Genomic DNA, 27,807 nt, shown 5'->3' with positions numbered 1-27,807 from the left:
CTATACCTTGGTAAAAAAGGAAAGGCCTCGGCACGGAAAAGGGTGACTGTCAGACTTTTGTGGTAACATTTGGAGATGAACAATTCTAAATTGCGTGTATCTAATTATACATTTTGTACGTATACATGTATACGGATATTACAAAGCTGAGGTTCAGATTGCGGGAGTTTTATTTATAGAAGTACATGTAGGATGTTTAAGACAAGTGCTTCCTTCCTGTGTGTAACACTCATGCTCGTAGCTGGAAATTTTAAATGGGTTCGGAGGGGGTTATTTTATAGTTTTAGTTATTTCAAGATAATTGTTGGTCTAAAAGATACATTTTTAAATTTCCTTAAAATTTTTGGTTTACAGCCCAACGAGTTGCTCCTTCATAAGTCACATGCTCACAGAACACCCCGCAGTTAACACGAACTAGATGTACATGTAATTTAATGCAGTCTAGAAATTCAATGTTCAAGCAGCGAATGCGGATAGAGATGAGAATCTTTCTGCGAGAGGGAGTTTATTTGATTTGCATTTCTGATCTTTTTATAATTTTGAAATACCTCTCTTTGGTGTAATTTTCACAGTATTCTGTTTTTGGTGTTTCAATATGCAAGTATGTTCAAATCTCCTTTCGATAATCTCTTTGGACTGAAAGAATTGAAAAGGTCACAGCTACAAATTATCGAAACGTAGGTCTAGAGCATACATTAGAGAGTTGTAAATTCGTGGGACTGGCTTACTTTCTCTATACTGTTGCTGCGCCCTGTCAATATTTTTATTTAAAGAAAGAGACGGAGTTCATCGCCACTGTAAGAAGAATAGAACAAATCACCAAAGTAACAAAGTAAGTTCCCCAAAAATACCCTAAACTCTCCAGGTTTGTGTTTGTTCTGCGGTACCCTCTTGACTACGTTCGTATTACTTTCTTTATCGTTAAATACAGTATTTGATTAAGTAGCAGTCTTTATAAAAATCCGGCAGGAGTTTATTCATTCAAGTCAAAAACCCACCAAATTTACTTGATTTCTTATTTAGAAATACTTACAGAACACATAACTTTTCTTACTTTATAATTCGATTATATACTGCACTTTTGATATTAATAATATTGTTCATGAAATTGGTACTTTGAAAGAGTTGTTCTAGATTTGGTTGCTTATGGTGAGAATTGACTTTTAACATTTTCTTAATAAAATAAAGTTCCGTATACAGAACGGACTACCGTTACATCAAAATATCGCAAATGTAGACTCATGACCTTGTTGTAATATGGGGTTTTCTGTACCATGAATCATCCCTACCATAGGCAGCACCTGATTTCATATGGACTGGTACTTAAGGAGGTAGACTTAGGGTAAGGGACATAACCCATGAAATCAGTGATATGTTTGTATCATACTCAATTTCACCAAAGCCTCTCAAGCTTTCGTTTGAAGCAGAATGAAATGAATCCTAGTTAATTAGATGCTTACATAAGATTGATGTAAAATGCTGAATACAAACGTTCCAATGATTTTTAAGAATTGTGTCCCTTACCCTAGGTCTACCTCCTTAATTAATACTAAAATATGGAGACAACCAAGAAATGCAATAAACATGTTTATAAAAACTTTTATCTTTTCAACAACAAAACAATAAAAAAATGCAAGTAACACATGATATGCATAAACAAATAGTGTAACGCATGTGCTGTTAACACCTTAATTTGAAAGTAAAAGGGGTAATAACTAATGTTCCAAAATTGTCAGTCTTTACATGTATGTCTGAAATTCTCACGTATTAAACTTCCTAACATCCATTAACTTATACAGTTCCAACTCGTGGTAAAACATATCCCTTCATATTTAATTCTGGTTAATTGTTCAAGCTGCATACTGATCAGAGGTGGTCTTTTCTTCGATCTTGTCCTGTGTATTTTCAAAATTGCATTGTATCATATATTTATTGCGTAGCTTCAAATGTCTTATAAGTTGCCCATCATTTTAATCTAGAAAGTTTGTATGTGTAAACTGTCATATGTTACATGTACAGTCATTCAATTCTTAATTATTTTATGTTTGATGAGTTGATAATAATGAACTAATAACCAAAACTTATGTCATTTGCCTTTTGGAATGACTGGTACCATGTGAAATGTGACAAGTCCTGAGTATGTCACGTAGCTAGACCACGTGCCTACGGTGTAATGCGTGACCATAAATGCCCAGAGCCACGAAATTACATGACAGTGAGGTGCACGTATGCATCCCTATAAATGCCCTAAGTCACGTGACTGTTTGTCGTCGTCATCTGTGTTCCAACCCTGTAGCAGGCTTTCCTCATCCTCTGACATTTCATACCTAGCAAAAACAGAAAGGCTTTAAAATGAACCTGCATGGTCAAAAGCCAGTTCGTTATTTGTCCAGGTGTTCAGAATTACATCATTTATCACCATGAAAAGAAAGTACACGTCAGATAGATTATTTTCCCATTTTTTGTTTCACAATAATGATGACACTTTAAGCTAAGTATTAAAATTTAATTCATTGATTGGACTTAAAACAAAATATTTTAGACTGAGGACAATTTTGTATTACATGTAAGGAATGAGTAGTGTCTTTTATATGTGAAATTAGAATCTTTCGTTTGCTTCTAGCGAACCGAAATTTAACGAATCTGCTGCGTCTTATTCGATTTTACGATACATACCATGGTTTCTCGCTACTTTTAAACTCCTCTCCGTCCTACAATATATCGTTAGAATGTATTATATTACATACTTAAACGGAATGCGGAACAAAACATTTTGAAAGGGGCATAAAGGGTTCTAGAAAAAGTGAAGTTCTACGTTATCATTTACTCATTTTTGTCTAAAATATGCACGAATTTAACACCATTTTCGAACATAAAGGAAAGGCGTTTCCGAATGGATCCACCAGCGCTTGAACGTGATTTAAAATGTGTATGTACCAAAGGTAACAGCAAACTTTTTAACATGTTCTTGTTTAATCTTCCAAGTCATTTTTGTAAATACTATACTAGTCATTTCAAGAACTCCATTTTCCTAGATTTCTTAAAAGAAATGTTGATAAGTTTGCCTCCCTTACAATTAGCATGTATAAAACTTGACCCCCTAATTTGCATATACGGAAAGCTACACGCGTCCTGTCCATGAAAAGTTGAAAGCATCTTTTACTTGCACTTGTCAAAGTGAGGTATTTGACTTGGTTTATTTTGCAACTTATCAAAGCAAATGAAGACAAGCCTCATTTACCATCAGTATATATGAGTTATGGATATTAAAGGTAAATTAAAAAATTAAGTGAATATATTTTTTTTGCATTCCATTGAATGAAAACGATGAAAACCATAAAACCACGAGTAGCATAAAAATCACATGGAAGAGTAATCAAGGGAATCAAGGTTATAGTAGTAATCAAAGAGTAATCAAGGGAACCAAGGTTATAGCCGTAATCAAAGAGTAATCAAGGGAACCAAGGTTATAGCCGTAATCAAAGAGTAATCAAGGGAACCAAGGTTATAGCCGTAATCAAAGAGTAATCAAAGGAACCAAGGTTATAGGGGTAATCAAAGAGTAATCAAGGGAATCAAGGTTATAGCCGTAATCAAAGAGTAATCAAGGGAAACAAGGTTATAGCCGTAATCAAAGAGTAATCAATGGAACCAAGGTTATAGCCGTAATCAAGGAGTAATCAAGGGAAACAAGGTTATAGTCGTAATCAAAGAGTAATCAAGGGAACCAAGGTTATAGCCGTAATCAAAAGAATGTAATCCAGGGACAAAGACCAGACATGGAAAACAGACATACACAACAAAGAACATAAAGTAACTAAAATCATACATACAGAGTAACACAAACAAATGAGCAACTCGGACTCCACTAAAAACTGGGAGCATGGACCAGGTGCATGGAAAATGGGATTTGTTCTTTTTTATGTGTTTTTGAATATGAAGCCACATACCACTGTTCTATTTTCATTGACAAGTTCTACGTAGTGTTTGTTAACTGATGAGTGAATAGTACATGCTTGTTGAGGACACTTGATTGTTGATATACAAATGATTCTAAATACCAACCGTTAATGAGACCTCATCCCATTTCAAATCATTCTTATCTGCATCACATGACCTATCGTAACTCTCCCTGAATTCCGATTCTGTGATCTCACGTGACGGCGGAACATCGGCTGGGTTGAAGAGTTTTACTTTATTTTTATTTCGTATTCTGCTAAATAAATTCGAGACACGTTTTGTTTCTTTCTGTTTTACAGGTTCCTTCACAAGTGAAGGACGGGGAGCGGCTTTCGGTATTTTTGAGGGATTTTGTCGTCCCAGTTGTCTACCGGAAGCAGTAACTACCGTTTCAATGACGTCATTATGTTGGGAGGTAATTTTTTCAACAGATTTAAGATGTTGTGTAAGTCTGTGTTGACGTAACATATCGTCAGGCAAGTCCTCGTTATCGACATTTAGACGGACTCTACCATCATCGTCATCATCACCGTCAATACCATCTTCCTCGTCGTCATAATAACCATGGTTTTCATGCCACCATTCGGAACCTGATTCACACGACTCTCTTTTCAACGTATCACTCCTTGAAGTCCAATCTGAATATTTGTCAACGGCAGTGCTCTCGGACGTCAACGTTGACGTGTACATCGACTCAGATGGGCTTTCTAGCAAGAACACATTATGTGATGAAACAACTTCAGCAGCCATATTTGAACAATCAGTGTCTACAAACACATTGTCTTCGAGGTTTGTCGTTTGATGAGAATCGCCCTTATTAACCGTTACTTTATCCACAACAAGTTTTTCCATTTTTGACGAAGATTTTCTTTTGAGACTGCTTTTTACTTTACTGTCTTTTCTATGTTTTGTTGGCGTTTCATCTTTTGAATCCTTTTGAAATTGAGGACTTGGTGCGTTTGATTCCTCCTTAGAAGTTTTTGCCGACAAACCATGAAGCTTAATCGACTTTTTAGTGATAGTGAACGTTCGATTACTATTCGTGCTGCTAGAATTGGTCATGCTTTCTCTGTCCGAAAAATGGGCTTCCGGTAATTTATGCGATTCGATGAAAGATAGAATCTGTTGTTGTATATCTTGCTGGAAAGTTTCTCCGCTGTTCCCAACTAGTTTATCTAACATTTCTTTGTATGCAGACCTAAAATTTAAAACATACTTTCATGCTTTAGGAAATTCATTGACAACTTGTCTACCTCCAAAAACTTTAGCTATAAGACATGCTAGAGTATTTGACAAATCATAAAATAGCCCCTTTTCACTAAATATAAACAGAAGTAATTAAATAACTGCTGCGTAACTGAGTGAATTTATAAGAGAATGTTCATACTTAAAATAATGATACTATAGCACATATTTAGCATTTAGTATAAATACACCACAAACCTGAATCCAGTAAAAGGCTTTTGGTCAACAGCACCATCTTTCGTCTCTTTGCCATCGGCATCCTTTAAGATCTCTCTGAACTCTGTCAGTAACCTTGACAACAAACTGTTGGCATTGGCGATCATTGAAAAATCGAACAAGTCTTGGAGATGCTCGGCTTCGCCCTTTATGTTCTCGAGGTAGGAACTGAAACAGTACCCTCAACATTAAAGATTTCATCACATTTCGAGTATATTATCTTGGTTAAAATCACCTTTGAAAATTAATACAAGACAAGCTAGCTTATTAACCGATAGAAAAAATATGTCCATTTTACAATAATATAATACAGGAACTTTCAAAATCTGTCAAACTTACTTATTTTCGCAATTTTGCGATGGACAGAAAAACTTTCTAAAGTAGTACCTAAGAAATTGATTTTTCTAACACTTTTTGTATTTAACGCTAATCATTTTTTAAAACCGCGAAAATTAATACCCCCGAATATGTTCACTTGAGAGAATTATAAAAAAATAGCAATTAACGCGAAAATTAATACGTTTAGTTACAGTACTTGATTTCAGTACTTCCGTCCAGACTCCGGAGCACCGCCGCTAATTGATCATACTAGATACAATTTAAGGTTACCGTACTTGATTTCATTATTTCCGTCCAGTCTCCGAAGCACCGCCGCTAACTGACCATATTAGATACAATCTAAGGTTACCGTACCTGATTTCAGTATTTCCTTCCAGTCTCCGGAGCACCGCCGCTAACTGATCATACTAGATACAATATAAGGTTACCGTACCTGATTTCAGTATTTCCGTCAGGTCTCCGGAGCACCGCCGTTAACTGATCATACCAGATACAATCTAAGGTTACAGTACCTGATTTCAGTATTTCCTTCCAGTCTCCGGAGCACCGCCGCTAACTGATCATAGATACAATCTAAGGTTACAAGAATATTTTCCTGGCTTTCTAGTGTGGATCTAATAGCGTCATTCAACTGGTCTTGGTACCGTGATAGTTGAGACTCTATCTGTAACAAAGAAAGCCATGCGTGAATTTCACTAACTTTAGTTTACAAGTTGTTTACTTTAGACCTGGATTTTAAATGCAAGCTCCGTTCGTGAAATTTCAAAAACCTTGTAAAACGTGACTATTAAGCGGTTCCGCAACTTTTAATGGGCTACTATCCTTGTATCGTACATGCAACAAATATTAGTACCGAAAGTCAATATATTCTTTTTTACTTTCTTTTAAGATTGAAATGATAGTAGCGCCATCTAATATAATCTATATCTACTAAATTCAATATTTTACCTGCAGAAAGGCATCATAATTCGCCATCTTCGTATGTTTTAACCTAAAATAGAACATGCGAATTGAAATGTTGCCGATATTATTTTGTACATATAACGTAATAAGGCCCAACAAGGCCAGTCATGTTTGTAGAAAATTTTGAATTTTTAAGCTCTAATAATTACTAAAGCGCAATTTAAAAAGGAAATCACTGGTTCTATCAAATAATGACTATTGAAACGTGCACCAGACTTGTGTCCTTCGAACAGTATTCATTCATTTTTCTCAGTGTTCAGTCAAGTTTGTATATATATAATTTTGTGTGTAAATGCTGTAAGTTATAAATGATGACCAGTAATGGTCAATGTTACTGCATGTACGTCTGTACCCAAAATGATGACTTAGTCAAGCATAAATGGACTTGCATGTTTCCTTTATAATCAATATATCTGACTTATAGCTAAATCTTCATTTGGCTCTACAAAAGAGATGTCAATTCACCTTACAAAAGTATTGTCCGCAGTGAAAGATTGACAGCAAGCTAGTTGCAATTCAAGCTAATCTCGCAGTGACATTAATCGGAGTTATATGAATACTTAAAAATTCTACTAAAGATTTACTTCAAAACATAAAAACCCGATTTTTTTACAGAAACTAGTCTTCTCCCAACTTTTGACTTCTCAACTCTTTACACTATGTTGCCACATGATAAATTAGATTCTCGTTTGAAAGGACTTATTCTTAAGGACTTCTTAAATATCGCAAATAGGCTAATTGCTACTAAGAAAAACAGGTTTACAATGTGCTTGATTTCCTCACTGATAACATACAAAATGTATTTGTCAAATTTAGAGGAGCTATTTTTCAACAAGAAGTTGGCATTCCAATAGGCACTTACTTCGCTCCTCTCCTAGCCGATTTGTTTTTATATTCATACGAGACTGATTTTTTTCAGGTTCTCGTAAAGAATAAAAGATGCTAAATCCTTTCATTTTACATACAGATACATGTATATTGAGGATGTACATGCATTGTCCATCAACAACCCTTCTTTTGGTAAATGGTTACATTAAATATATCCATCAGAGATCGAGATAAAGGAGACTACAGAAACAGCTTGTTCTGCATCTGTTTTAGACCTACATCTCGAATTTGACAACAGTGGACATCTCAGCACTAAGATTTGATAAAACAGGCGAAATTACTTTATCATAAATTGTCCTTACATGTACTTGTGCAGCAATATACCTCCATCTCCTGTATATGGTGTTTATATTTCACAATTGATTGACTAGGCTAGAGCAAGTACTACACTGTAACTACTTTGGGCCAAAAATATCTGCGTAATAGACTCCAGAATCAGGGGTATGAGGATCGTCTGAATAGAGCTGAAATATTGCTGCTCGGACTTTAAACCCCAACAAACAAACAAACAAACAAGGGGTATGAGGAAATGCCTCTCAAAAGGTAATTGACCAAATTCTTTTTATATACAACTCTTGGTTGAAAAATACTCAGTTTCTTCTAAAATAATGAGTAATAATTGTTTTTAAGTTGTTTTTTTGTGCTGAAGTGACCGCTGATTTAGAGATTATGGTGCAATAGCTACAAATGCTATTTAATCACCACTGGTATAGTCACACCGCAATGGACGAGGGCAGTTAAGTGTGCTGTAAAACCTAAATGTAGATTTAACCCACCGTTTCGTTTGAAATGCCTGTACAAAATCAGGACAATTGCCGCACCAGCTGCTACGGTGGTGTAATATCTATTTTTTACCAGATTTATTTTGGACTTGACTTGATTATTGATTGGATTAGTGTCCGTAACTTTGTTGTTACCCTTATTGTGTATGATTATTGTTTTGTATGGCACTCAGTAAGAGTCCAAGTTCTTTAAATTACTTCGGAATTCATTTTCATTTAAATACTCTTGGAATCGACCTGGTCCAATATTTGAAATCCTCTGTATAGTGATACACAAAAAAATAGGCTTATGATGCCTCAGCCACGTAAATGCACTTGTGTTGGACCAGTTTGACATCAGAAGTCATTAATGTAGTGGGACTTCTTATCACGTTTTCAAATATATTAAAGCTTATATGTTACACTAAATCTATTGTACCTAACAGACTTGTTGTAGAAGCCCGAGGCCTCCCGCGCCAAACACCGAGAACTTTCAAATAGCAGCATGAACCCGTAACATTCCTCGTGATGATTATGTATGGCAAGCTGTATCGGACATAAATTGTCCGAATTTTTCGACCAGACATCATACCCATTGTCTAGTAAAATCTGTAAATAGAAACAGTTTTAAGTAAACTTTGACCTCCAAGTCTCGGGACGTTACTCTATGAAAGGACAGATGACTACTTGTACATGTAATAACCCCAATATTCTAGGTTTCTTTTCTATGCATATCAACATACTGATACTAACAATATATAGTGTTACATGTATTTTCTATCATATCATTAGGCCGAAAGGAAAATGTGTCTGATTAGGCTTCCATACCTATACTGGGCAACCAACCGTGTTTTATCAACTCCCAACAAGTCACTAGTCAAGTCATCCAATTTTGTATTTTATAAATGCATTCAAGATCCAGATACTGGCTTCTCTTCTGGGCCCTCATGCAGTAAAAAATTAATACAACAGACAGTAAACAGGTAAAGCATTTAACATTATGCCTTCTCGCCCATGTAAAAAAAGATTTTGGAACACTGCAGAATCTAATCTACACATACACATGTACATGTATACACAAGCTGCAATATCTTTAATATTAATTATAGCACTTTAAACACCTGAGATTCATACATGTTTACCTTACATGAATCTTGTTTTAGGCAAATGAGATAACTTTTGCTAAATATATGTACCTACAAACAATGTACATTTAGGCACATGAGATCACCTTTACTAGATACATGAACTTATCTTCAGGTAACTGAGTGGACCTTTATGAAATATAAGTAATTGTATTTAGGAACCTGATATGACTTGATAAATACATGAACTTACCTTCAGGTATATGAGATGACCTATGACCCATCCTGAATACATGTATTTAACTTCAGGCACCTGAGATGACCTATGACCCATCCTTAATACATGTATTTACCTTCAGGCACCTGAGATGACCTATGACCCATCCTTAATACATGTATTTACCTTCAGGCACCTGAGATGACCTTTGCTTGCTGCCTCATGAGCTGCCGTATTACCCATACTATCGGGAGGTAAATCTAGAGAACTGCCTTCACTTTTAGGTAGAAGATTTAACAGTGATTCCAAACACATTGGCTAAAAATAAAATGGTAGCTACATGTATACAAACGCCGACATATTTTATTTTCTAATTCTCAAGCTCTGTGTAAATTTCGCTAGTTTGTGTTTCCCCTTTAATTGTCCAAAATAAAATCTAGCTTTCATCATCAAATCTTTATACTTATGAAAAAATTAAGTTAAAGTTAGAACTAATCCATAATATATATTTCTTAGAAAAATTCCATATCATATACACTCTTTTTATTATCTTCCAATCATTAATGTTCATTTGTCCGCTTCTCTCTGTTGAAACTAAGAACTTAATATGCAATTTTAAAAATTGATAAGTGGTTTAGAATTGATCTCATTCTAGACACAGGCACTTGGGGCACGGATGGTTTCGACCTACATGTACCCCCTTTTTCCCCGAGAGCCAATTTTTCCGTCCGATTCGTTTATTTGATTAAAATTCGTATTTTTGTCAGTTTCTGGGCCCATTCAATGTAATGCCTTATATCTACACCTAGTTAAGAAAAACAATCGGGTAGTGGTAACCATCCACTACTACCCGATTCGATATTTGTATTAGATGGCAGTGTTCTAGGATTCCTATTTCCCGTTACTCGGTGCAAGTGAAATTTGGGTCAGGGAAAGTTAGGTGCTTAGTTGCACTTTCCTGTGGCAAGTTTAAAACTTCATATGCTGTAAGGATTTGTTTTGTTAGGAAAGCAGTCATTGACTGTGGGAAAGTTGATTTTATATGGATTTTTCCCGAGGAAACCTCAATTTCTGAAAAATCCTAGAACACTGGATGATGGTATAAGAGATTTCGTGTTATATTTACAATGAATGCCCAGAAATTGACAAAGATACAAATTTCAATCGAACAACAAATCGGTCGGAAATATTGATTCCCGGGAAAAAAAGTGTGGTGGAAACCCTCCGTGCACCAAGTGACTTTGATTTTTGAATCTTTGGACTTCGCTTTCGCATCGGGTTTATATATAGGCCAACATGAATGTATCATTACCTCCACATTGTCGGATATTACACTATTTACATAGCTAAAAGAATCTTCTTTTTTTAAATCTAGTTGTACAAACCTGATCGTAGAGAGCAGCCATGTTAAGTAGGCGGGGCACAGTGAGAGATTCCAATACTCCGTCGGAACGAGATTTCTCAAGTAAGATAAGCATGCATTCACACTTCCCTAACTGAAAACAGATGAAGCAAAATATTACTTGCAGTACGCTAGTAATTCTTGTGAAGTTGTGATATAATACAGGTTCTTTTTTCTGATTTGATGTAAACACAAACATGCAATGTAGCGTGTACTTTCAAAGCCTATAAACCATTTATGACCTTAACAACCATCTACAGGTCATAAAAAAGAAACATAATGCTTATACCATTCGTGAATTTACTTTCATTATGTTTACCAATAATAAAATTTCTAGTCATAACGTGAATCTATAATATAATCCACGCTTAACCCTAATATGCATGAATATCCATCAACTGTGCGTTCTATGTCAAACCGAAATTGTGTTGATGATATCTCATGGTAAATCCTTGGTTAAATAACATATTATGTTCAATCCCTGCTTGATTGCTTGAAAAAATAAAATCTTCGTCATTTCAGCATTTACATGCAGTGATGTTAAAATTCTACTAGTAATCCACCCTTGAGGTGTTAGGAGAAAACATTCAACCGTTATTTTGTGCCTTGTCTGCAGAAACAAAATGACTAATCCAAGCATCCAAACTGAATAACATACCTTGACAGAGTATTCTAAAGGAGACAACCTGTCGTTGTTAAGCTCCGAACACATCTGAGGATATTTTGTTGATAGAATCTTTGTTGAGGTAGGTTTATCCTCATCAACACATCTGTGAAGAACTGTATTACCGTACTTGTCCCGCGTTTTACGGATGGAATCGTAGGAGATCGTGTGTAACGCAGAAGCCTAAAAAATAAGTTTTTTTCTTCTTCAATTACGTACGCAATAAAGAAATCATTTTTCTTTGTAAACATGTACTGATGGTATAATTGATACAGCCTAGTAATTAGATAACTGGTTAAGACAGGTTTGTTAAGACAGCTATCCCTTTTGTTGGAAAATTGTGCTAAGTAGGCGCAAAATGTGGGTAGAAATGAGCAAGTTATTGCCCAGAAGACCCTTTTTCTGGAATCCTTATGGTCCCCTTTGAAAATACCCAGATTCTGTCCAGGCTGAAAACCAATGTCAGTCTTAATTTTATGAAGACATTGGTCATATTATATATCATTACTTTATAAATATCGGTGATTTAGCGAATGTTCCCATTGTAAAAAAATTTCGATAATTCGGAACCCTAAATAAATTCGGTAATTTCACTCTGCACAATTTCTTCCGCCAAAACGTCACAACACGAATATCACGAATATCTATACAATATATAGGATAATTAATTCGTTATTGTGAATAACCAAAATATGATCACTTGTGTCAAGAACGCATTAAGATTGAACTCGTGCGCGGAACAAGTTCCGCACACTTGTTAAATCTAGGTTTTCGAACATCGGCACCGAGTCTCATGATCATATTTTGGTTATTCCCTCTTTCCAATTAATTATCCTAATATGATTCGTTAGTACGCATGTGCTGGATTAATCAAGTTCTTACTTGCAGATAATGATGAAATTTTAGTAGATCTGAAGTCGTTTTTTACCTATTGTGAAATTATGCAAAAAGTAGAAGTTTGATAACTATGGTTGTAAATATTATAAGTAGACAATGTCACATCAAAATCAATAGGGACGGACACGGCGTACGCATCCACTAAAATTATAAAAAAAAAATTCCATGAAATTTTGATTTTTCACAAATTCTACCCTTAAAAAGTCTTACCCCCAATTGCTTGGCTTTTAATTCTATTTATGCCCCTTGCTTGATACCTAGGATCCGCCCCTGCACAATGCAACAAAACTACCCTCGAATATGGGCAATAAAAATAACATACCAGATCGTTATCACTTTTAGACATCAATTCATCAATTAATCCTTCTGTTCTCTTTGGTGTTCTCCGTGACACACCAGTAGACGAAGAAGTCGAATGTTTTCGTCGAGTGACGGAACTTTCCGATCGGCTTGAATCGGTAGGTACCGGAGGTAGACGCCTGGATGAGCTACTGTCACGTGACCGAGTCCCAAGACTTGTTCGGCGGCTTGCATGACAGGGTTCACTATTAATGCTGCCATTGGGTGAAATAACGTTTTTGTTCGAATCCCGCTTTGGTGATTTTTCTGTGTTTTGAGTTTCCTGTTTAGACACCTGCTTGTACGTTTTCGTTATATGTTCGCATGCATCAATGATCTGTCCTGTTATGTCGTTGTTGTCCTTCGTGTCGACTTCTTTCGTTGGTTTTATGTTTTCTTTTCCTTTCCGGTTCCTGTTGAATATGTTACCAATCAACTTTGACCTTTTAGAATCGCTCGACCTAGATTCTTCGTCGCTCAAGATCAATTCCTCGGCTGGCGATTTCTGATTTAGTTTTTTCTTGAGTCGGTTTTGTTTCAGTGGGGATGAATTTTGTTTTTGGAACTGAAAACGATAGTTTTACATGTACAATAGAAGTAGACGACTAGGATACAACTGTATCATATTCAATTCATTAATACAGGTTCTACAATTGCAATATTCACTATAATTATGTAATTTCTATTTACAAATAGTTTTTTCTTGACTTGGATGAAAAAACGCGTCATTTGGCAGGCCCGTAGCTGCCGTTATGCAAAAAAGCGTTTGCCTGCACTTTATTTTGCCAATTTTTTTTTTTTTTTTTTTTGGGGGGGGGGGAGATAAAATACATCCAGGAGAGGCATAAATGATGCTCTAAAACGCTATCTCCGCGGAGCTTCGTTGGGGGGGGGAGGGGGCCAGACCCCCGGCCGTAATTTTGCCTACACTTCAATTTGGCCTCAGCTACGCGCCTGTTTGGTATCAAAGTTTGAAGATAATATATTCATTCAATTAATTAAGATTTTGAATAATATCATCATTTTACCGAGTACATGAGATTGCTTACCGGAAGTGAGAATATTGGTCCCGATTCTTCCGATGTGGCAAAGCACTCAGAAATTGTGTCGTCAATAGCAAACTCTCTGACGTAATTGTCAAATTCCTGCTCATTGACGTAAGGGGCTGTTAGCTGGACTTCAAATATGTCCTTCTCTGTGTATTTATCCCTCAGACTTTGCATAGTGAGTACGTCTAAAAATAAACATTTAAATTGTTATAAATAGAAGTGCGATTTTTAACTGAAAGTGGTGCAACAGGGGCGGATGTTGCGCTCCGGGGATCGGATTCCCTCTTCTGATAAACAATATGCAAATATAGGTACAAATAAACAAATATATATCTGGAACTTCCTTTTCAGTATTTCTGCATCCTCGCCTGACCTTTCAGACTATATTACCAAGTTGTCCCTAAAAGATTGGCTTTAGTCCTAGGCACTTAATGTAGAGTTTATTGCAAAAACTAATTCTCATTACTCTGCCAATACATTTACTTCCATATTTTATGCGTTGTTTAGCAGACACACAGACAATACTGAAAAGGTTTTATTACCCCATTCTTCATTGCTACAAGAGTGAAGTTTTTATGGACGTCATCATGAACTCATAGATCGTTACTGTGTATCCATCTGCACTATGAGAACCGATTTGTTAAATGTGTCAGTTCCTTTCCCCTTTTGTCGATCCCGGACTTGATTTTTTAGATGTTTCCAGAAAAGCAGAGGATGCTCTCAGTTTTAGTGTTCATTTACTTTTGTTACTTTGTATGCATTATTTTGGTTATTTTATGTTATTTGTTGTTTATCTGTCTGTTTTCCATTTCTGGTCTTTGCCCCTGGATTAAATTCGTTTGATTTCCACTAGAATCTTGATTCCCATAATTGCTCTTCTTAACTGCGTGGCAGTGCCATAAAGCTTTGAAACTAAAGATAAATTGCGGTTATCACCGGTGTTTGTAATCTGTTCTGCCCATGGTCAGCCTTTACTGATAAACATGGCATCAAGATTCTGTCATCTTGAATTTGTGGTATATTGAACCCATCATCAAGCGTTACTTACCAAGTTAACTTAACGGATACAATGAGGTCATTACTTAAAGGTTTTCTTACCAAACATGACTTCCGGATTATCTTCGGCTATCCTAAATCTGTCGTCGGAAGCGACGTCCAGCAATGTTTCCATGCTGCCAATGTTACTCAGCGATGACTCAGAATTATGAAGGGTACTACAAAAAAAAGATAGTTTTAATATTAAATTAAATACAAAACTGTTTATATGTCTTTTATTGTTATCCTGTCCCGTGCAGGTCCGGTGTCAAAAGAATAGGCCTGCAGCAGCGCTAAGCTTGTCGTGAAAGGCGACTAAATAGTGCTCAGAAACCTAGCCGGGGGCTCTGACCACAGAGCAACGGGGATGTGTGCCCCAGGTGGTGGAATGGGGTACCCCTGGCGTGTTACATGCTGGGGTTGTCATACAATACGGAAAACCTGACCGAAAACTATAGAGGTGCACCGTGTTGGGAAAGATGCCACGTTCCACGCACGTTAAAGAACCCTACTGTGGTATTCTATGGAAATAGGAACCTTAATTGCGTTCCGCCACAGGAGGCTAAATTGCTCGACCCTACCCATACATCCCTTTTTCTAGTGGCAATCAAATTTATCAACCCTACTATCCTTGTGTCCCATCCCTTTTTTCATTTCATCATCATCATCTCGTGTCCATTTTATTATCTCTTTCATGTTCATCGCCTAAATATAGCAGAAATGTTGCTGCCCGGGCGTTAAACCCCAACAATCAATCAATCAATCAATCAGTATTGTTATCAATACAATGAAAACTTTGAACACGGTGCTTATATAAGAGACTGATTCGCTTTCCCAAAAATTCTTGTATGTTAAAGGAAAAGTTTTTTTTTTAATTTTAACTGAATATTTTCCCGATTTCGGAGTTCCTTAACATGAGCAGTCACAACTACTGACTGAACCACAATGACACCAAAATTAGATGTTGTCAAAAATTACAATGTTCATAGGCCTAACTAGCTTTGGTCTTCATCCTGTCTAAATGGACGAGAACCATTGGTAAGTTCTAATGGCAGCATTTATTAGAAGGAACCGGCTTATAGTTGCATCATAAATGGACCTTGAGCAGAAATTTTACTATCAACTGGTCTATCAAGCTTCATAACTTTGCAAAATGACGTCACATAAAATGTAGGCGTTGGACTATAGAAATGTGTCAATTAGAAGGTGGGCAAATCGTTTAGTCGAGTGCCAATATTGATCGTACGAAGAGCCCGATCCACAGAAAAATTTTGTCGTTTGGTTACAATGGAAAATTATACATTGTACGTTTGTCACTGTATAATTGTGAAAGTAGTTGATATACAAAGGTCGTCACCAAGTAACACCTGACCTAAATTATTGTCATGAAAAGTTTTAACTTATCAGCACCACATTCTTGAAGGCATGTGCCTTTCGGGATGGAAAGTTATGTTTTCAAACCAGAAATACATGTACATGAGTGTACTATCAACCCGATATACAAATTTTTCAGATCGAAAGTCATACTAAAACCCCATGGTCTTACTACTGTGGTTTTGATCCACGTAATTAGAGATATGTAAACTAATCCTTACCATCAATAATAGGGTGTTAGAAAGTTTATGGAACGAACATATTTTTTTTAATTAACTATATAGAAATAAATTTGACATTTTGATATCAAATTTTTCAAACGACAAGATTTCTGTATGTTTCAACGATCTAGATACTAGATAAAAAGAGAACTATTTTTCTTGGAGATAAGAGTGTTGATAATTCGATAATTGTTTTTTTTTTCTTGATTTTTATATATAGATCTCAATTCTCATAAATCAGTTCATATAAAGAACATAAACAGACACAGACAGACGGACACACACACGCCAATATAAGAAGCGTGCACATAATATGTACATAAAAAGATAAGGAAACAGACAAAAGGGATTGATGCTTAGCTAGGAGAACCAATGCAAGAATGTATATCTTATTTGAGCAATAAAGTCGAGTTGTTTAATCATTTCTTAACCACCAACTTCATCGTAGTTATGTAGCAAGATTAAATACATTTCATTTATAAATGTGTTTTTTTAAAGATCTTAAATGAATTTAATGCGTCACTTTGTAACAATTAACAGAAGCATTTACTTGTTTAAAAACCAAATTTTCCCTCAAGTTACAAAAAAACCAAACACTTGGTTAATCAGATTTTTATGCTCAATGAATTGTTACGATGCTTTGTCTACAGACACCAATACTCATCAGGCAACAAACCTCAAACTATGCGAACTGTCGAAGTTTAACGATTGCTCTTATTTAGGGTAATCAAGGGAACCAGTATTCTAGCGGAAATCATCAAAATGTAATCCAGGCCAAATACCAGACATGGAAAACAGACAAACACAACAAAGAACATTAAAATTACCAAAATAATAAATACAGAGTAATAGTAAATGAGGAACTCGGACGCCACTAAAAACCAAGTACTATTGTTTGCAGTACTAAGCATATTGTTTTTTCTGCATTTTTGTGAGCTACTAATGGTATGTCCATAGAAAACTGAAAATATCTGAAGAGATGGGAGCGGTGCCTGATTCTTAATCGGACGAGTAACAGTAATTTTCATAAATACTTTTCCTGTACTGAAACATAATTTGATGACAAAAAGTTAATTTTGTTCCAAATACCTTGTAGTTTTGTTTACCTGTGTGACACAAATTTTACACCTGGAGAAAAATACGTTTTATGAGAAAATTATTGTATTTTGACATCTTTATTTGGAAGAAAACATGTAATGTGGCATACAACAAGGCCATTTGTGTTCAAAGTAGTGTGTAAAGAGAAAGAAAAATAGTATTTTTTTCGAGTCATAGTATTACATTTGTGAGGTTACAGAAACTCTTCATTTGATGTGTGCAGTATGATTTTACCCGTATTTTAAGTCGTGTTAGTAAAATTGCAATAAAATTGGAATACATTGTACACTGTTTTCCATGTATAGTGATTGCACGCCCACCAAAGAAGAAAAATCAATATATCTGCTCCTCATATTCATACCATTGTTTTTTCCATTTGAGAAGTTAGACATTTAGCAAACTTCTTATTGCTGATAGCTCTCTCATTTTGCATAGATAAACCAAACCAACCCATAATAAAACGTTATAACGTAAAAAATGCATGCATATACAGTTCTAACATTAAACAAGAATTAACCTACCACATTTCTGTAGTAAATTTCCCATCTCGCTTGAAATGAAAATTCTCCACACTCCAAAATGGAGAATACCTTTCCTCCTTGTTGAATAAACAAATATATTTTAAAAATCCACTCATTTTTGTTATTTTAAGCCAATTAAACTATCTTCAGTCATTAGAAATCCAACTGCTCTGTTGTCACTCTTCAACAAGACATGTATAAAATAAGTTGTTGAAGATCAGCGATATTGCAAATTCCTGACATCAAAATTACAATCTAAAAGGAACTGAAGTCAGACCTATCGCTTTCAGTGTTAACTTTTCACCTGGTCACCCTTTAAATAATCCAGGTAATGCCGTAAGTAAAACCATCATTTTTCTTTCAAATATAAAATCCTTCACAAAAATTTGATACACAAAACGGAGTGAGTTTGACGACGGTACATTTTTCACGCCTGTCAATATTTTCGGAACTGCTACGTGTCCGTTTCCTCGGTGACACCGTGTTATAATGTTAATGAGGTTATGATTGATCTACGAGGAAAGATATTTTGCATACATCGTATCCAATTTCTCATTTCTATCAAAATTTCGTGTAAGGCAACGAAGTTTAATCATTTAATACTTTAAATACTAATGAATTATTCGGTGTCCCTGACGCATAAATTGACGAAAAAATTAAATGTCCAACACCGAACGAATTATTTCGACCTGGAAATCATTTTAAAACAAATTATTTGGAAATGTATATAGCGACAAGCTTAAGGCTTGGTCGTCCTTCGTGTTAAATTGTCTATTTAATTATGCCTGTCAAAAAAGAACATAAACTTTTTTATAATTCACACGGGTCACGAATCGCAGAAGGATAACTTTCCGGTCAATGAGATTTGTACGGGTACTATAGTTTGACGAGACGCTATTAAACTCAACTCTTTTTTAATTATACAGAGTTAATGATTTCATTGGTCGCAACTACCCAAACTATATTATGATAGCCACAAGTTCAATGCAACATACATGTACTTATTTATATAAGAAAATTTATTACTATAATAATTGCTAGACTTAATTGTACCTGCTTTGAAATAATAAACACACGGAGACATCACAACAATCAGAACCGAATTATTCTCTGTGTAAAAATGCCGTAAAATATAATAAAATCAAAACCATCAATATACATGTATATTTATAAATCAAACTATTTCCACCCCATGTACACTGGGGATTAAAGGGATAGAATAGTTTTGTATTTCGTAGTATAAAGCCGCCACCTCAAAGTGAAGTTTTGGTCAAATATTTGTACCAGATAACAACAAGTAGTCCAACTGTCAAATCTTGCCGTTATCAACAACTTAAATAATCCCTTTGTCGACCACATGACATATCACATGACATATATGTATCAATAATAATGAGGGTCTGAATGGGACAATTTAAATATTTTTATCTGTGTAGACGATCATGAAAATGTATTTAATGGGTGGGGGCATACTAGTAGTATTATCTTCAATTCCTAAAGAAAACTGCTTGCTGCATCTAGAACAAAAATGAACGAAAATGAATCCTAGGAAAACTTGATAAATGACGATGACACCTCAAAACAACTCATTGAAACAACAAATACAACAGCTAACATTGAAACAACAAATACAACAACTAATATTGAAACAACAAGTACAACAAAATAATACTGAATTAACCGGACGAAAAAATACCGGAAACTAAAACGCAATTAAACAGCAATTCGATTATCCAAAACCGAATCGGGGATCAGAATATCAAATTAAAGATTGAAAACAAAACCAAGCAAAACAAAACAAAACAAACATAATAAATAAATACGATGAAGACAAATATGAAAGTAAGAGCAAACAGTACCATGTGAATGTCATTATGCAACTATATAATACTATCGTGGATTCATAATGATTCGATTTTATCCATACATTCAATTTAAAGACCATATTGTACCCGTCTTCAATACCATTTGGACCCTCGCGTTGTAAGACATCTCTATAAGCCGTTTGATCCGAATATCTACTTGAATCTGTTTGTATTGTGGTATAATATTCCTAAACCAAGCCTTTGTATACCGGGCTTTTTACGGGATGAGACTCTTGATCTTAGGTCAACAGCGTGTTCTCATCAGTCGGAGATTACAACGGGAATTTAATCTACAGTTAACGGAAATATAAATCCGTTATCAGGCGTGACCGATATATCGACGGACGAAAAGAAACTGACCACAAGACATTAAAGTAAATGACGGAATGTAACAAAACGAATATCATAAGGGGTAGATGCAGGAATCGTTCTTATTAGCGAGTTCATTTAGTCTACTTGTTTGACCAAAAAAAAAGGGGGGAAACCAAAACAAAACACACACACACAGAATACAAAATTGCAAAAAAAAAAAAAACCACAAAATAAATACTTATATTTGACAAACTGAACGGAAAGAGAGACTATATTATCAGTTGCCGATACGAAAATTTCATTTGAAAAAAATGTACATGTCCAAATATTAACCTTTTTTCCTTGGAAAATATTTCAAATGTATATATTCGGACAAAGAGTTTTGCGTGTCATTTGAAATCCGAACACAGTGGCTGTTCCAGGGGAAGGTTCGGAGTTTGAGCCCCATTTTCCTGAAAAAAATATTGATTTTGAGCAAAGTTTGGTTGAAATGAGCAAATCACCATCACATTTAAAAAATTTTCTTGATCGGAAACATTTTTTCATGATTTTCTGGATATGCCGCCGATACTTGAATGTAAACATATCTGTGGTTATATTTGGTTTGTGCAGATGTACTCTCACTGCTAATGAATTCGTACCATTACCACGGGAAAAGTTAGGCGTAACCCATATTCACTATGATTTTCAGACTTTTCAAAATATTTTAAGGTCGGATTATTTTTCACAAAGAAAATGGCAATGAACAGTAGATCGACGGAAGTTAATCTGGGTCTAATACAAAATAAATGTCAATGCAAATTGCATTGGCGGATCCAGGAGTTGTAGGTGGTTGGCACTCTCCTTTTTATTGGGAAAATTGTCGGTTCCATGTGTAATATTGACATAAGATGGTAAATAATGTCCTAGTACCCCCTTTTTCGAGAAACCCCGGCTGGCACTCCTCCTTTTCAAAATGTCTAAATCCGCCCCTGAATTAATTCGCTTTAATTCAAGAAATCAGAGAACTGCATAAAACCAAATATGACATGAAACGATATCAGCTATAATTTTAGTATCTAAGATTTAGGACGTATTAGACAACCACAGGTATTGGTTGCAGATCCGGGATGGTATGAAGGATTAGTACGCCAGCAATGATAGAGGTTGTCTGGCAAGCCTTTTTCAGACTTGGTGCCATCTGAACGTATTTAGGATTGGAGCCCCCATTCACAAACTTCTGAATCAAGCATTGGTACTATTCTTTCACTTAAAGTAATGTCTGGAAACAAGTAGCAGTTAAACTGCCTTCACCTTATTGTTAGGACTTTGAAAGTACAAGGTCTTGCTAACCTATACAAAATACCAATCCGAAGCGGGCCTTCCTTTCGAACTAAGACATAGTAACCCATGAAGTGTACCTTTAAGCTTACATTCTGTACGAAATATAATTTTATCGCTACGACTATAACCTTTAAACAACAAATATTTTACAACTGCACGTAAAAGACCTCTCCCAGCGTGCAAACTATATAATACGTATTAAAGCCTTTCATAACTTTTTCAATGATTTCTCATATAACGTTAAATCAAAACTGTATCGAAATTTACGAGTAGAGCTTTTCATTCACCTGAAATTGAAAATACATAATTCAATTTCTAATGATCTGACGTCAGTAACCACAATGGGTTTATGTGCTCTTTGAAGAAACTAAATTAAGACCAATACAAATTCGATGTCAACCTATTGGCGGTGACAGTAAAATTGAAAATAATGAGTGATTCCTTAGAGGTCATTTACTACACGATGTGCCAATAGTGCTCTGCTTAAATATCTGGTAATGATTACATTAACAAAAACTTAAACAGAGGATTATTCATCGAATCCTTGAATTAATTTCAAGCAATCCGATAGGTCGAAATTGGGTTGAAGCACTGAGTTGAAAAAAAATATGAGGAACAAATAAATCTAAAGATAATTATAAAAATCCTAGTCTGTTTACGTCTTATTATCACCATATTCTATTACATATATACCATTGGTTCTCCGTGAAGTCATACTAAAGCACTCGTTACAGCTCGACTCCAAGGGAAATCAAGATAGCTACACACTGTACCTCGTATTATTTGTTTCCGCTGAAGACAAATCTACCATCTAGTCGTACTTATCGATTTCCTATCAAAGGAAATTTCATATTGCCGCGCGATCACATGTACTTAGAATTCTGTAGGCGCAGGGAAAAGATTGGCAAAACAATGTCATAGAAAATACTTGTTTGTATTTCTGGCATTTCGCTTGCGTACAGTACGCGTATGAATAAAAAAACCAAGACTGATCGAATGTTTTCGTCATTTAGAAAAAATCCCAGTCTATCTCTTAGGCGTAGCGATACTAACCGTTCTCATTGTAATAGAATTGATCGTAAACTCACCGTTTATCGCTGATACGACACATAAATATTGCAAAAAGGGTTATAACATCTTATTTGTTTGAAGTGTTCGATAATTACAGGTACGACCAGGTAAATGGATTAATTTAAAATTTGTAAATCTTTTCGTCCTGGCTCGGCGTATATTTATCTACAAAATATTTATTTTATGTATCAATTTAGATGAAATGGGCTTTCATTGTATTGGATTAAAAGGTGACACGTTTGTGTGAATGGGATCGGTAAATGGTCGTTATATACTTATAAACTTTACAGGCTACTGAAAATTTAAAGAGAAACCTTTACGAGATACATGTACATAAAATGTTCCCTTTCCTTCGAAACTGTTGGTGGGTGGTGTGTTCGATATCGTTTGGATATTTATAATTATTGAACAGTTAAAATAATAAAAGAATGGGCACATCTGTACATGTACATGTATCGACACGGCGTTTGTTACACTCTTAGTCGGGAGATACATGTACCCTTAGCCCAGAAAATTGACTGTTAAAACTTGGAATAAAAAAAACCCAACATATATGAATATTTACGTACTATAAGTATACTTTACATCCAAGTTGTAGGGGATAACACAGTTAATATAAATTAACCCTAGTAATTAATTGGGCAAGTACATGAACTTGTATAATTTATATAATAATAATAATAAAAAAAAAACAAGATTTCAGTGCAAAACGTTTTTCGAAAAATTACCATCATTTTTTTACAGAGAGTCGTACTGTTTATGTTATTGATGTGGTGTTTCTGTCAGTGATCATTGCAAATCTAATATATAATAACGAGAATTTACGTATACATGTAGATGAGCGAATTTGGTCCTACAAACGGGGCTTTATTCAACGTTTGAAGAAAAATTCGGTACGTATACATTTAATAGAATCGATTAAGGCAAAATGCCATGACTCATGTCAAAAACCAAGTTATCCTGTCCTTTATTTACATACATTATGATAAAATCAGTTTTTTTCCTTGTTCATTAACGTTTATTTAGTATGCCGTCAGTATCTCATTAAAATATATGTGAATGATTAATATTTTCATGTTTGAGTTACAAGGAAAGTGTTTAATAAATCACTACCATATACATGTAACATAAATTGTGCATATATCTTGTCCCAAACTCAAATCTACAAAGTTTTCCTTCAATTACTTACCAGTACCAGTTCCAATAAGAAAGGGGTCGAAAACCCCCAATTTGTTGAAAAAACATTAATTTCGGGCATCAAATTAACAAGAATTGCCAAAATAAGTGTCTAAAGCTCTAAAATTATTTCAAAACTTTTGGATACGAGCTCACCTTTTGAATGCGAAATCGAGGTATACATTTCAATTCTTGAATTGCTCATTGAGCTTATAAACAGATACAGAAAATAATGAAATGTCCAAAAAATGTGTAAATCGAACATTAATTACCAAATTATGGACTACATTTATCAAAGAACTGTCTTAAACCAAACCATGAACTTAAGAACCTATCTTAACTTCCGTTTCCTGAAGAACTCGACTCAGTATTTTAAAATGTGTACTTAATTAAACCTCCATAAACGAACACTCAAATATTTTTTCCCTTTTATTGACAGTATTACTCCTCGCTCAAACCATAGAAACTCTTGTTTACCAATTAAGCTATTGTGTTGCGTTGGTCCACTTGCTGCAAGAAGGCATTGCATGAACGGCCATGAATGTGGAGCTAATCCTTGCATGACCACTGCACTTGGTACTTGGAGAAGTTGAAAGCAGAGACAAATGCATGAAATGCTTGTGTATTTGATAAAAGAAACAAAAGCAAGCAAGCAAAGGAACAAAAATATGAATAAAATCCACAAATATATCTTGTTCTGACTTTTACAAAATCCTTAATAAATTCATGTATTACAACAATAAATGTGTATCATCCTTCGGCGGAATGCTCATGATTCCAGTGTCTGTTTTTATCGATAACTAAAAATGCCAACAGGTACATGTATTATATTGGAAATGCATATCTGATAGTAAATAAATACATGTAAATAAAGGCGATTGTACACAAACAACCTCATCAATATAAAATATCAGAAACTCACCTTTCCAAAGGTAGGTAGGTTTTTTCCAATGTAGGTCTACACTGCTAAAATCGATTAGCAAACATGTTACTAAGCAATGTCCATTGACAGTAGAAAATGTTACAAAATATAACACAAAGTGTAGAATTGTCTAGTAATGACAATGTCTTATGGATAACGTAAGTCCTCAGGTATAGCTTCCTACAATACACAAAATAACTTTAATTTAAAATTCCGAGGCAGTAAATTGAAATGGGGCACCAGAGGGGCTGATGGTTGTGTTTCTATAGAATCAGTATTGTCCTAGAGTTATTGAACACGACAAATCGATTTTTATCAGGAAATAAACACGTTATAGTAAGGCGGTGTTTGATTATAACAAAACATAATAAAGGTATTTATCTCTTTAATATCGAATAATGCACCAACAATTTTGGAGTGGTTTGTGTGCACTGGGAGATTTAATTCTGTATTTAGGTTTTTGAGATAAAGTTGTTTCTACTTAAATCGCGTCTTTATCATTTAATCCTAGTAGTAGATAAAGAACGTTGAAAACTACTCATTAAAATCAGAACTTTTGATTGACTTATTAGTTAAAAGGAATTTCAAAGAAGAAGCGGAATCAAGCACGCAAATTAATATGGTAGTCAATTTAGAACTGTTGAGAAACACTTGGTTATAAATAAAAGCATTGAAAATTATCCTCTCTTTTTTTGCCGTCACTAGGTCACTTGTAATTTTGGTGTGGAACGTAAGTATTGATGTGCCCTTTTCATTTTTTTTGCAATATGATGACCTATGATACAAATGCGATTTTAGCAAATAAGGTCACCAATATAACGCTGGTATCAATATCGTTATAAGACCATATCAAGAAAAAAATGTATCTTAACATACACACCTACAAAAAAATGTATATATATATAATATTGATTTGTTGTGACATGCATCATTAATTTGATTCTCTATCCTACATAATAACACCTAGATGAACTGTCCCGTACTACCATACATCGTGTACTAAGTTACAGCCCTAGATTAATCCTATGAGGAGGAATCACCTGGCCAGCGAAAGCTATATTTTTATATAGCCTAGCTGGTCGAGTGGTCTAGGGCGCTAGACTTTGTGCAGGCGGTCTTGCCATAGATGTCACAGCAGTACGAGTTCGAGTCCCGCGGAGGGAACGACTAAAATTTGCTTCGCAAATCTGACAGTTCTAACATCTGTGGCAGAGTGGAATTTAACCAGGAATTGACTGTGGATATAGTATTCATTTAATGTTACTCTTTCTATATATTTTTGTATTGTATTTTATTTATTATATGATATATGATTTGAGATTAATAAATAAAATACAATACAAAGATTCTCTGCCACACATCTTTGAAATTTACACTGTTTTCATGTGGAGCAAATTATTTTAGGTGGCGGCCATTTTGAATGGCAGTCATCTATAAATAATCCAAAATATGATACTTATTCACACGTAGATGGTTTCACATATCCTTTAAGTTTGGTGAAGATATCTCAAGTAATTTTTCCTACATAAAGGAAAAGCATTTAAAAAATCACAAAAATCAACCAAATTTTTCTATTTGTTCGTTACCATGGCAACACATGGAATCTCACTTCGCTTCTTTGGGATAATGTTATAGACATCATCAAACACTACCACAACGCCAATTTTAAAGTCGATAGCTACTTAGATTTAAGAGATATCACTATGTTCTATATTATGACCTATACCCCTTTTCGACCGAAGCACCCCTCCTTTTATTTTATTTTTTTGTGTGAAGTGATGATCTATAGGTTAACATTCCCAAAATGTTGAATTAAGCATACAATTTTAAGCCTAAATATCAAGTTTCATAAAATTCTAATGCCATTTACACAATTTTCCAAGGGGCACCTTATTTTGGATGGCGGCCATTTTGAAATGCTAGCTATCTGAAATAATCCGAAATATGCATTCAATCACATTAAGATTGTTTTATATAGCCTTGACGTTTGGTAAAGATATCTCAAGTCATTCTTCCATCATAAAAAAATCTAAAAGATCACAAAAACGGCCACATTTATCGTGTCTTTGTTACCTTGGCAACACAAAATATATAGATTCACTTTTTTATTGAATATATTATCGAGCATATCCAACTCCACCACCGCACCAATTTTCAAGTTCCTGGTCACCTAGGTTTCCGAGATATCGCAATGTCCTGAATTATGACCTATCCCCCTTTTTTGCCAAAGCCCCCCTCCTTTCATTTTTTTGTGGCTTGCACGTCTGTGGGGCAAGGCTTAACTTCTGAGAAAGTTTCGTATTTTTCCCTCCAGTAGTTTCCGAGAAAACGTGCGGATAAGTTCATTAATAAAAAAAACTGTACAAGAACAATGAATCCCCGACACTTCGTGTTCGGGGACTTAATTATTACATTCCGAAAGATTAGGGGCTAACATAGTTGAATAACTTATTTGTGACTTGTAACAAGCATTCTGATTGGTTGGTACTTTTCAAGCAAACCAGCTGCAGATTTTGTATAACCTGGCTTGGAGTTATGACGTCATTAACGTCGATTTATCCGCACTCCGCAATCTGATAAATCCAAACAAAATAACGTAATGGTCACAAATCAAATATTAATATTTGTACTGTCATTCATTAGAAATTAAATTATAGAGAATGTTTAAAATTTTTGAATAGGTTATACTCAATAACCTGTTCAAAAAATTAGAAAAAAAAATATAATTGTTTTCTCATCGTTTGCATGATTCTTGAATTAATCTGTATTTTGATAACCAACGGTGGTTTAACAATTCCTAAAGGGACCCCACAAGTTAGTTACTTATCGGAGATATATTGAGTTTCTCCATTTTCTCTTAATTC

At 34.9% G+C, this 27,807-nt stretch overlaps 1 protein-coding gene and 1 long non-coding RNA gene across 4 annotated transcripts; one reads left to right on the top strand and one right to left on the bottom strand.

The window, feature by feature from the left end:
• Positions 1–1,574: 1,574 nt before the first annotated feature.
• On the bottom strand, positions 1,575–25,303 carry LOC148597524 (uncharacterized). Of its 2 annotated transcripts, none has more exons than XM_088564504.1 (14): positions 24,944–25,303; positions 15,124–15,239; positions 14,026–14,210; positions 12,960–13,541; positions 11,735–11,923; positions 11,060–11,170; positions 9,861–9,992; positions 8,812–8,981; positions 6,709–6,751; positions 6,273–6,424; positions 5,404–5,589; positions 4,066–5,158; positions 2,677–2,711; positions 1,575–2,327 (listed from the first exon to the last, which is right to left on the bottom strand). In XM_088564504.1, the coding sequence occupies exons 2-14, from the start codon at positions 15,194–15,196 to the stop codon at positions 2,237–2,239; spliced, it is 3,042 nt and encodes a 1,013-aa protein (XP_088420630.1). In that variant the 5' UTR covers positions 15,197–15,239; positions 24,944–25,303; the 3' UTR covers positions 1,575–2,236. The 2 variants fall into 2 exon arrangements, with proteins under 2 accessions (XP_088420630.1, XP_088420629.1); XM_088564503.1 differs by lacking the exon at positions 24,944–25,303 and adding an exon at positions 18,275–18,902.
• Positions 22,845–24,778, top strand: LOC148597525 (uncharacterized). 2 transcript variants are annotated; one of them, XR_015919240.1, is made up of 3 exons: positions 22,845–22,942; positions 23,590–23,738; positions 24,461–24,778. It is a non-coding gene; the product is annotated as an uncharacterized LOC148597525 (long non-coding RNA). The 2 variants fall into 2 exon arrangements; XR_015919239.1 differs by having other exon boundaries at positions 22,902–22,952.
• Positions 25,304–27,807: the final 2,504 nt, after the last annotated feature.

The sequence above is a fragment of the Perna viridis genome, chromosome 15, assembly GCF_037379345.1.
Source record: "Perna viridis isolate PV_CMFRI_1.1 ecotype Kerala chromosome 15, ASM3737934v1, whole genome shotgun sequence".
In the NCBI taxonomy this organism is placed as follows: domain Eukaryota; kingdom Metazoa; phylum Mollusca; class Bivalvia; order Mytilida; family Mytilidae; genus Perna; species Perna viridis.
The sequence above is the reverse complement of the archived record's forward strand: the minus strand, read 5'-3'. Positions and strand labels throughout refer to the sequence as shown.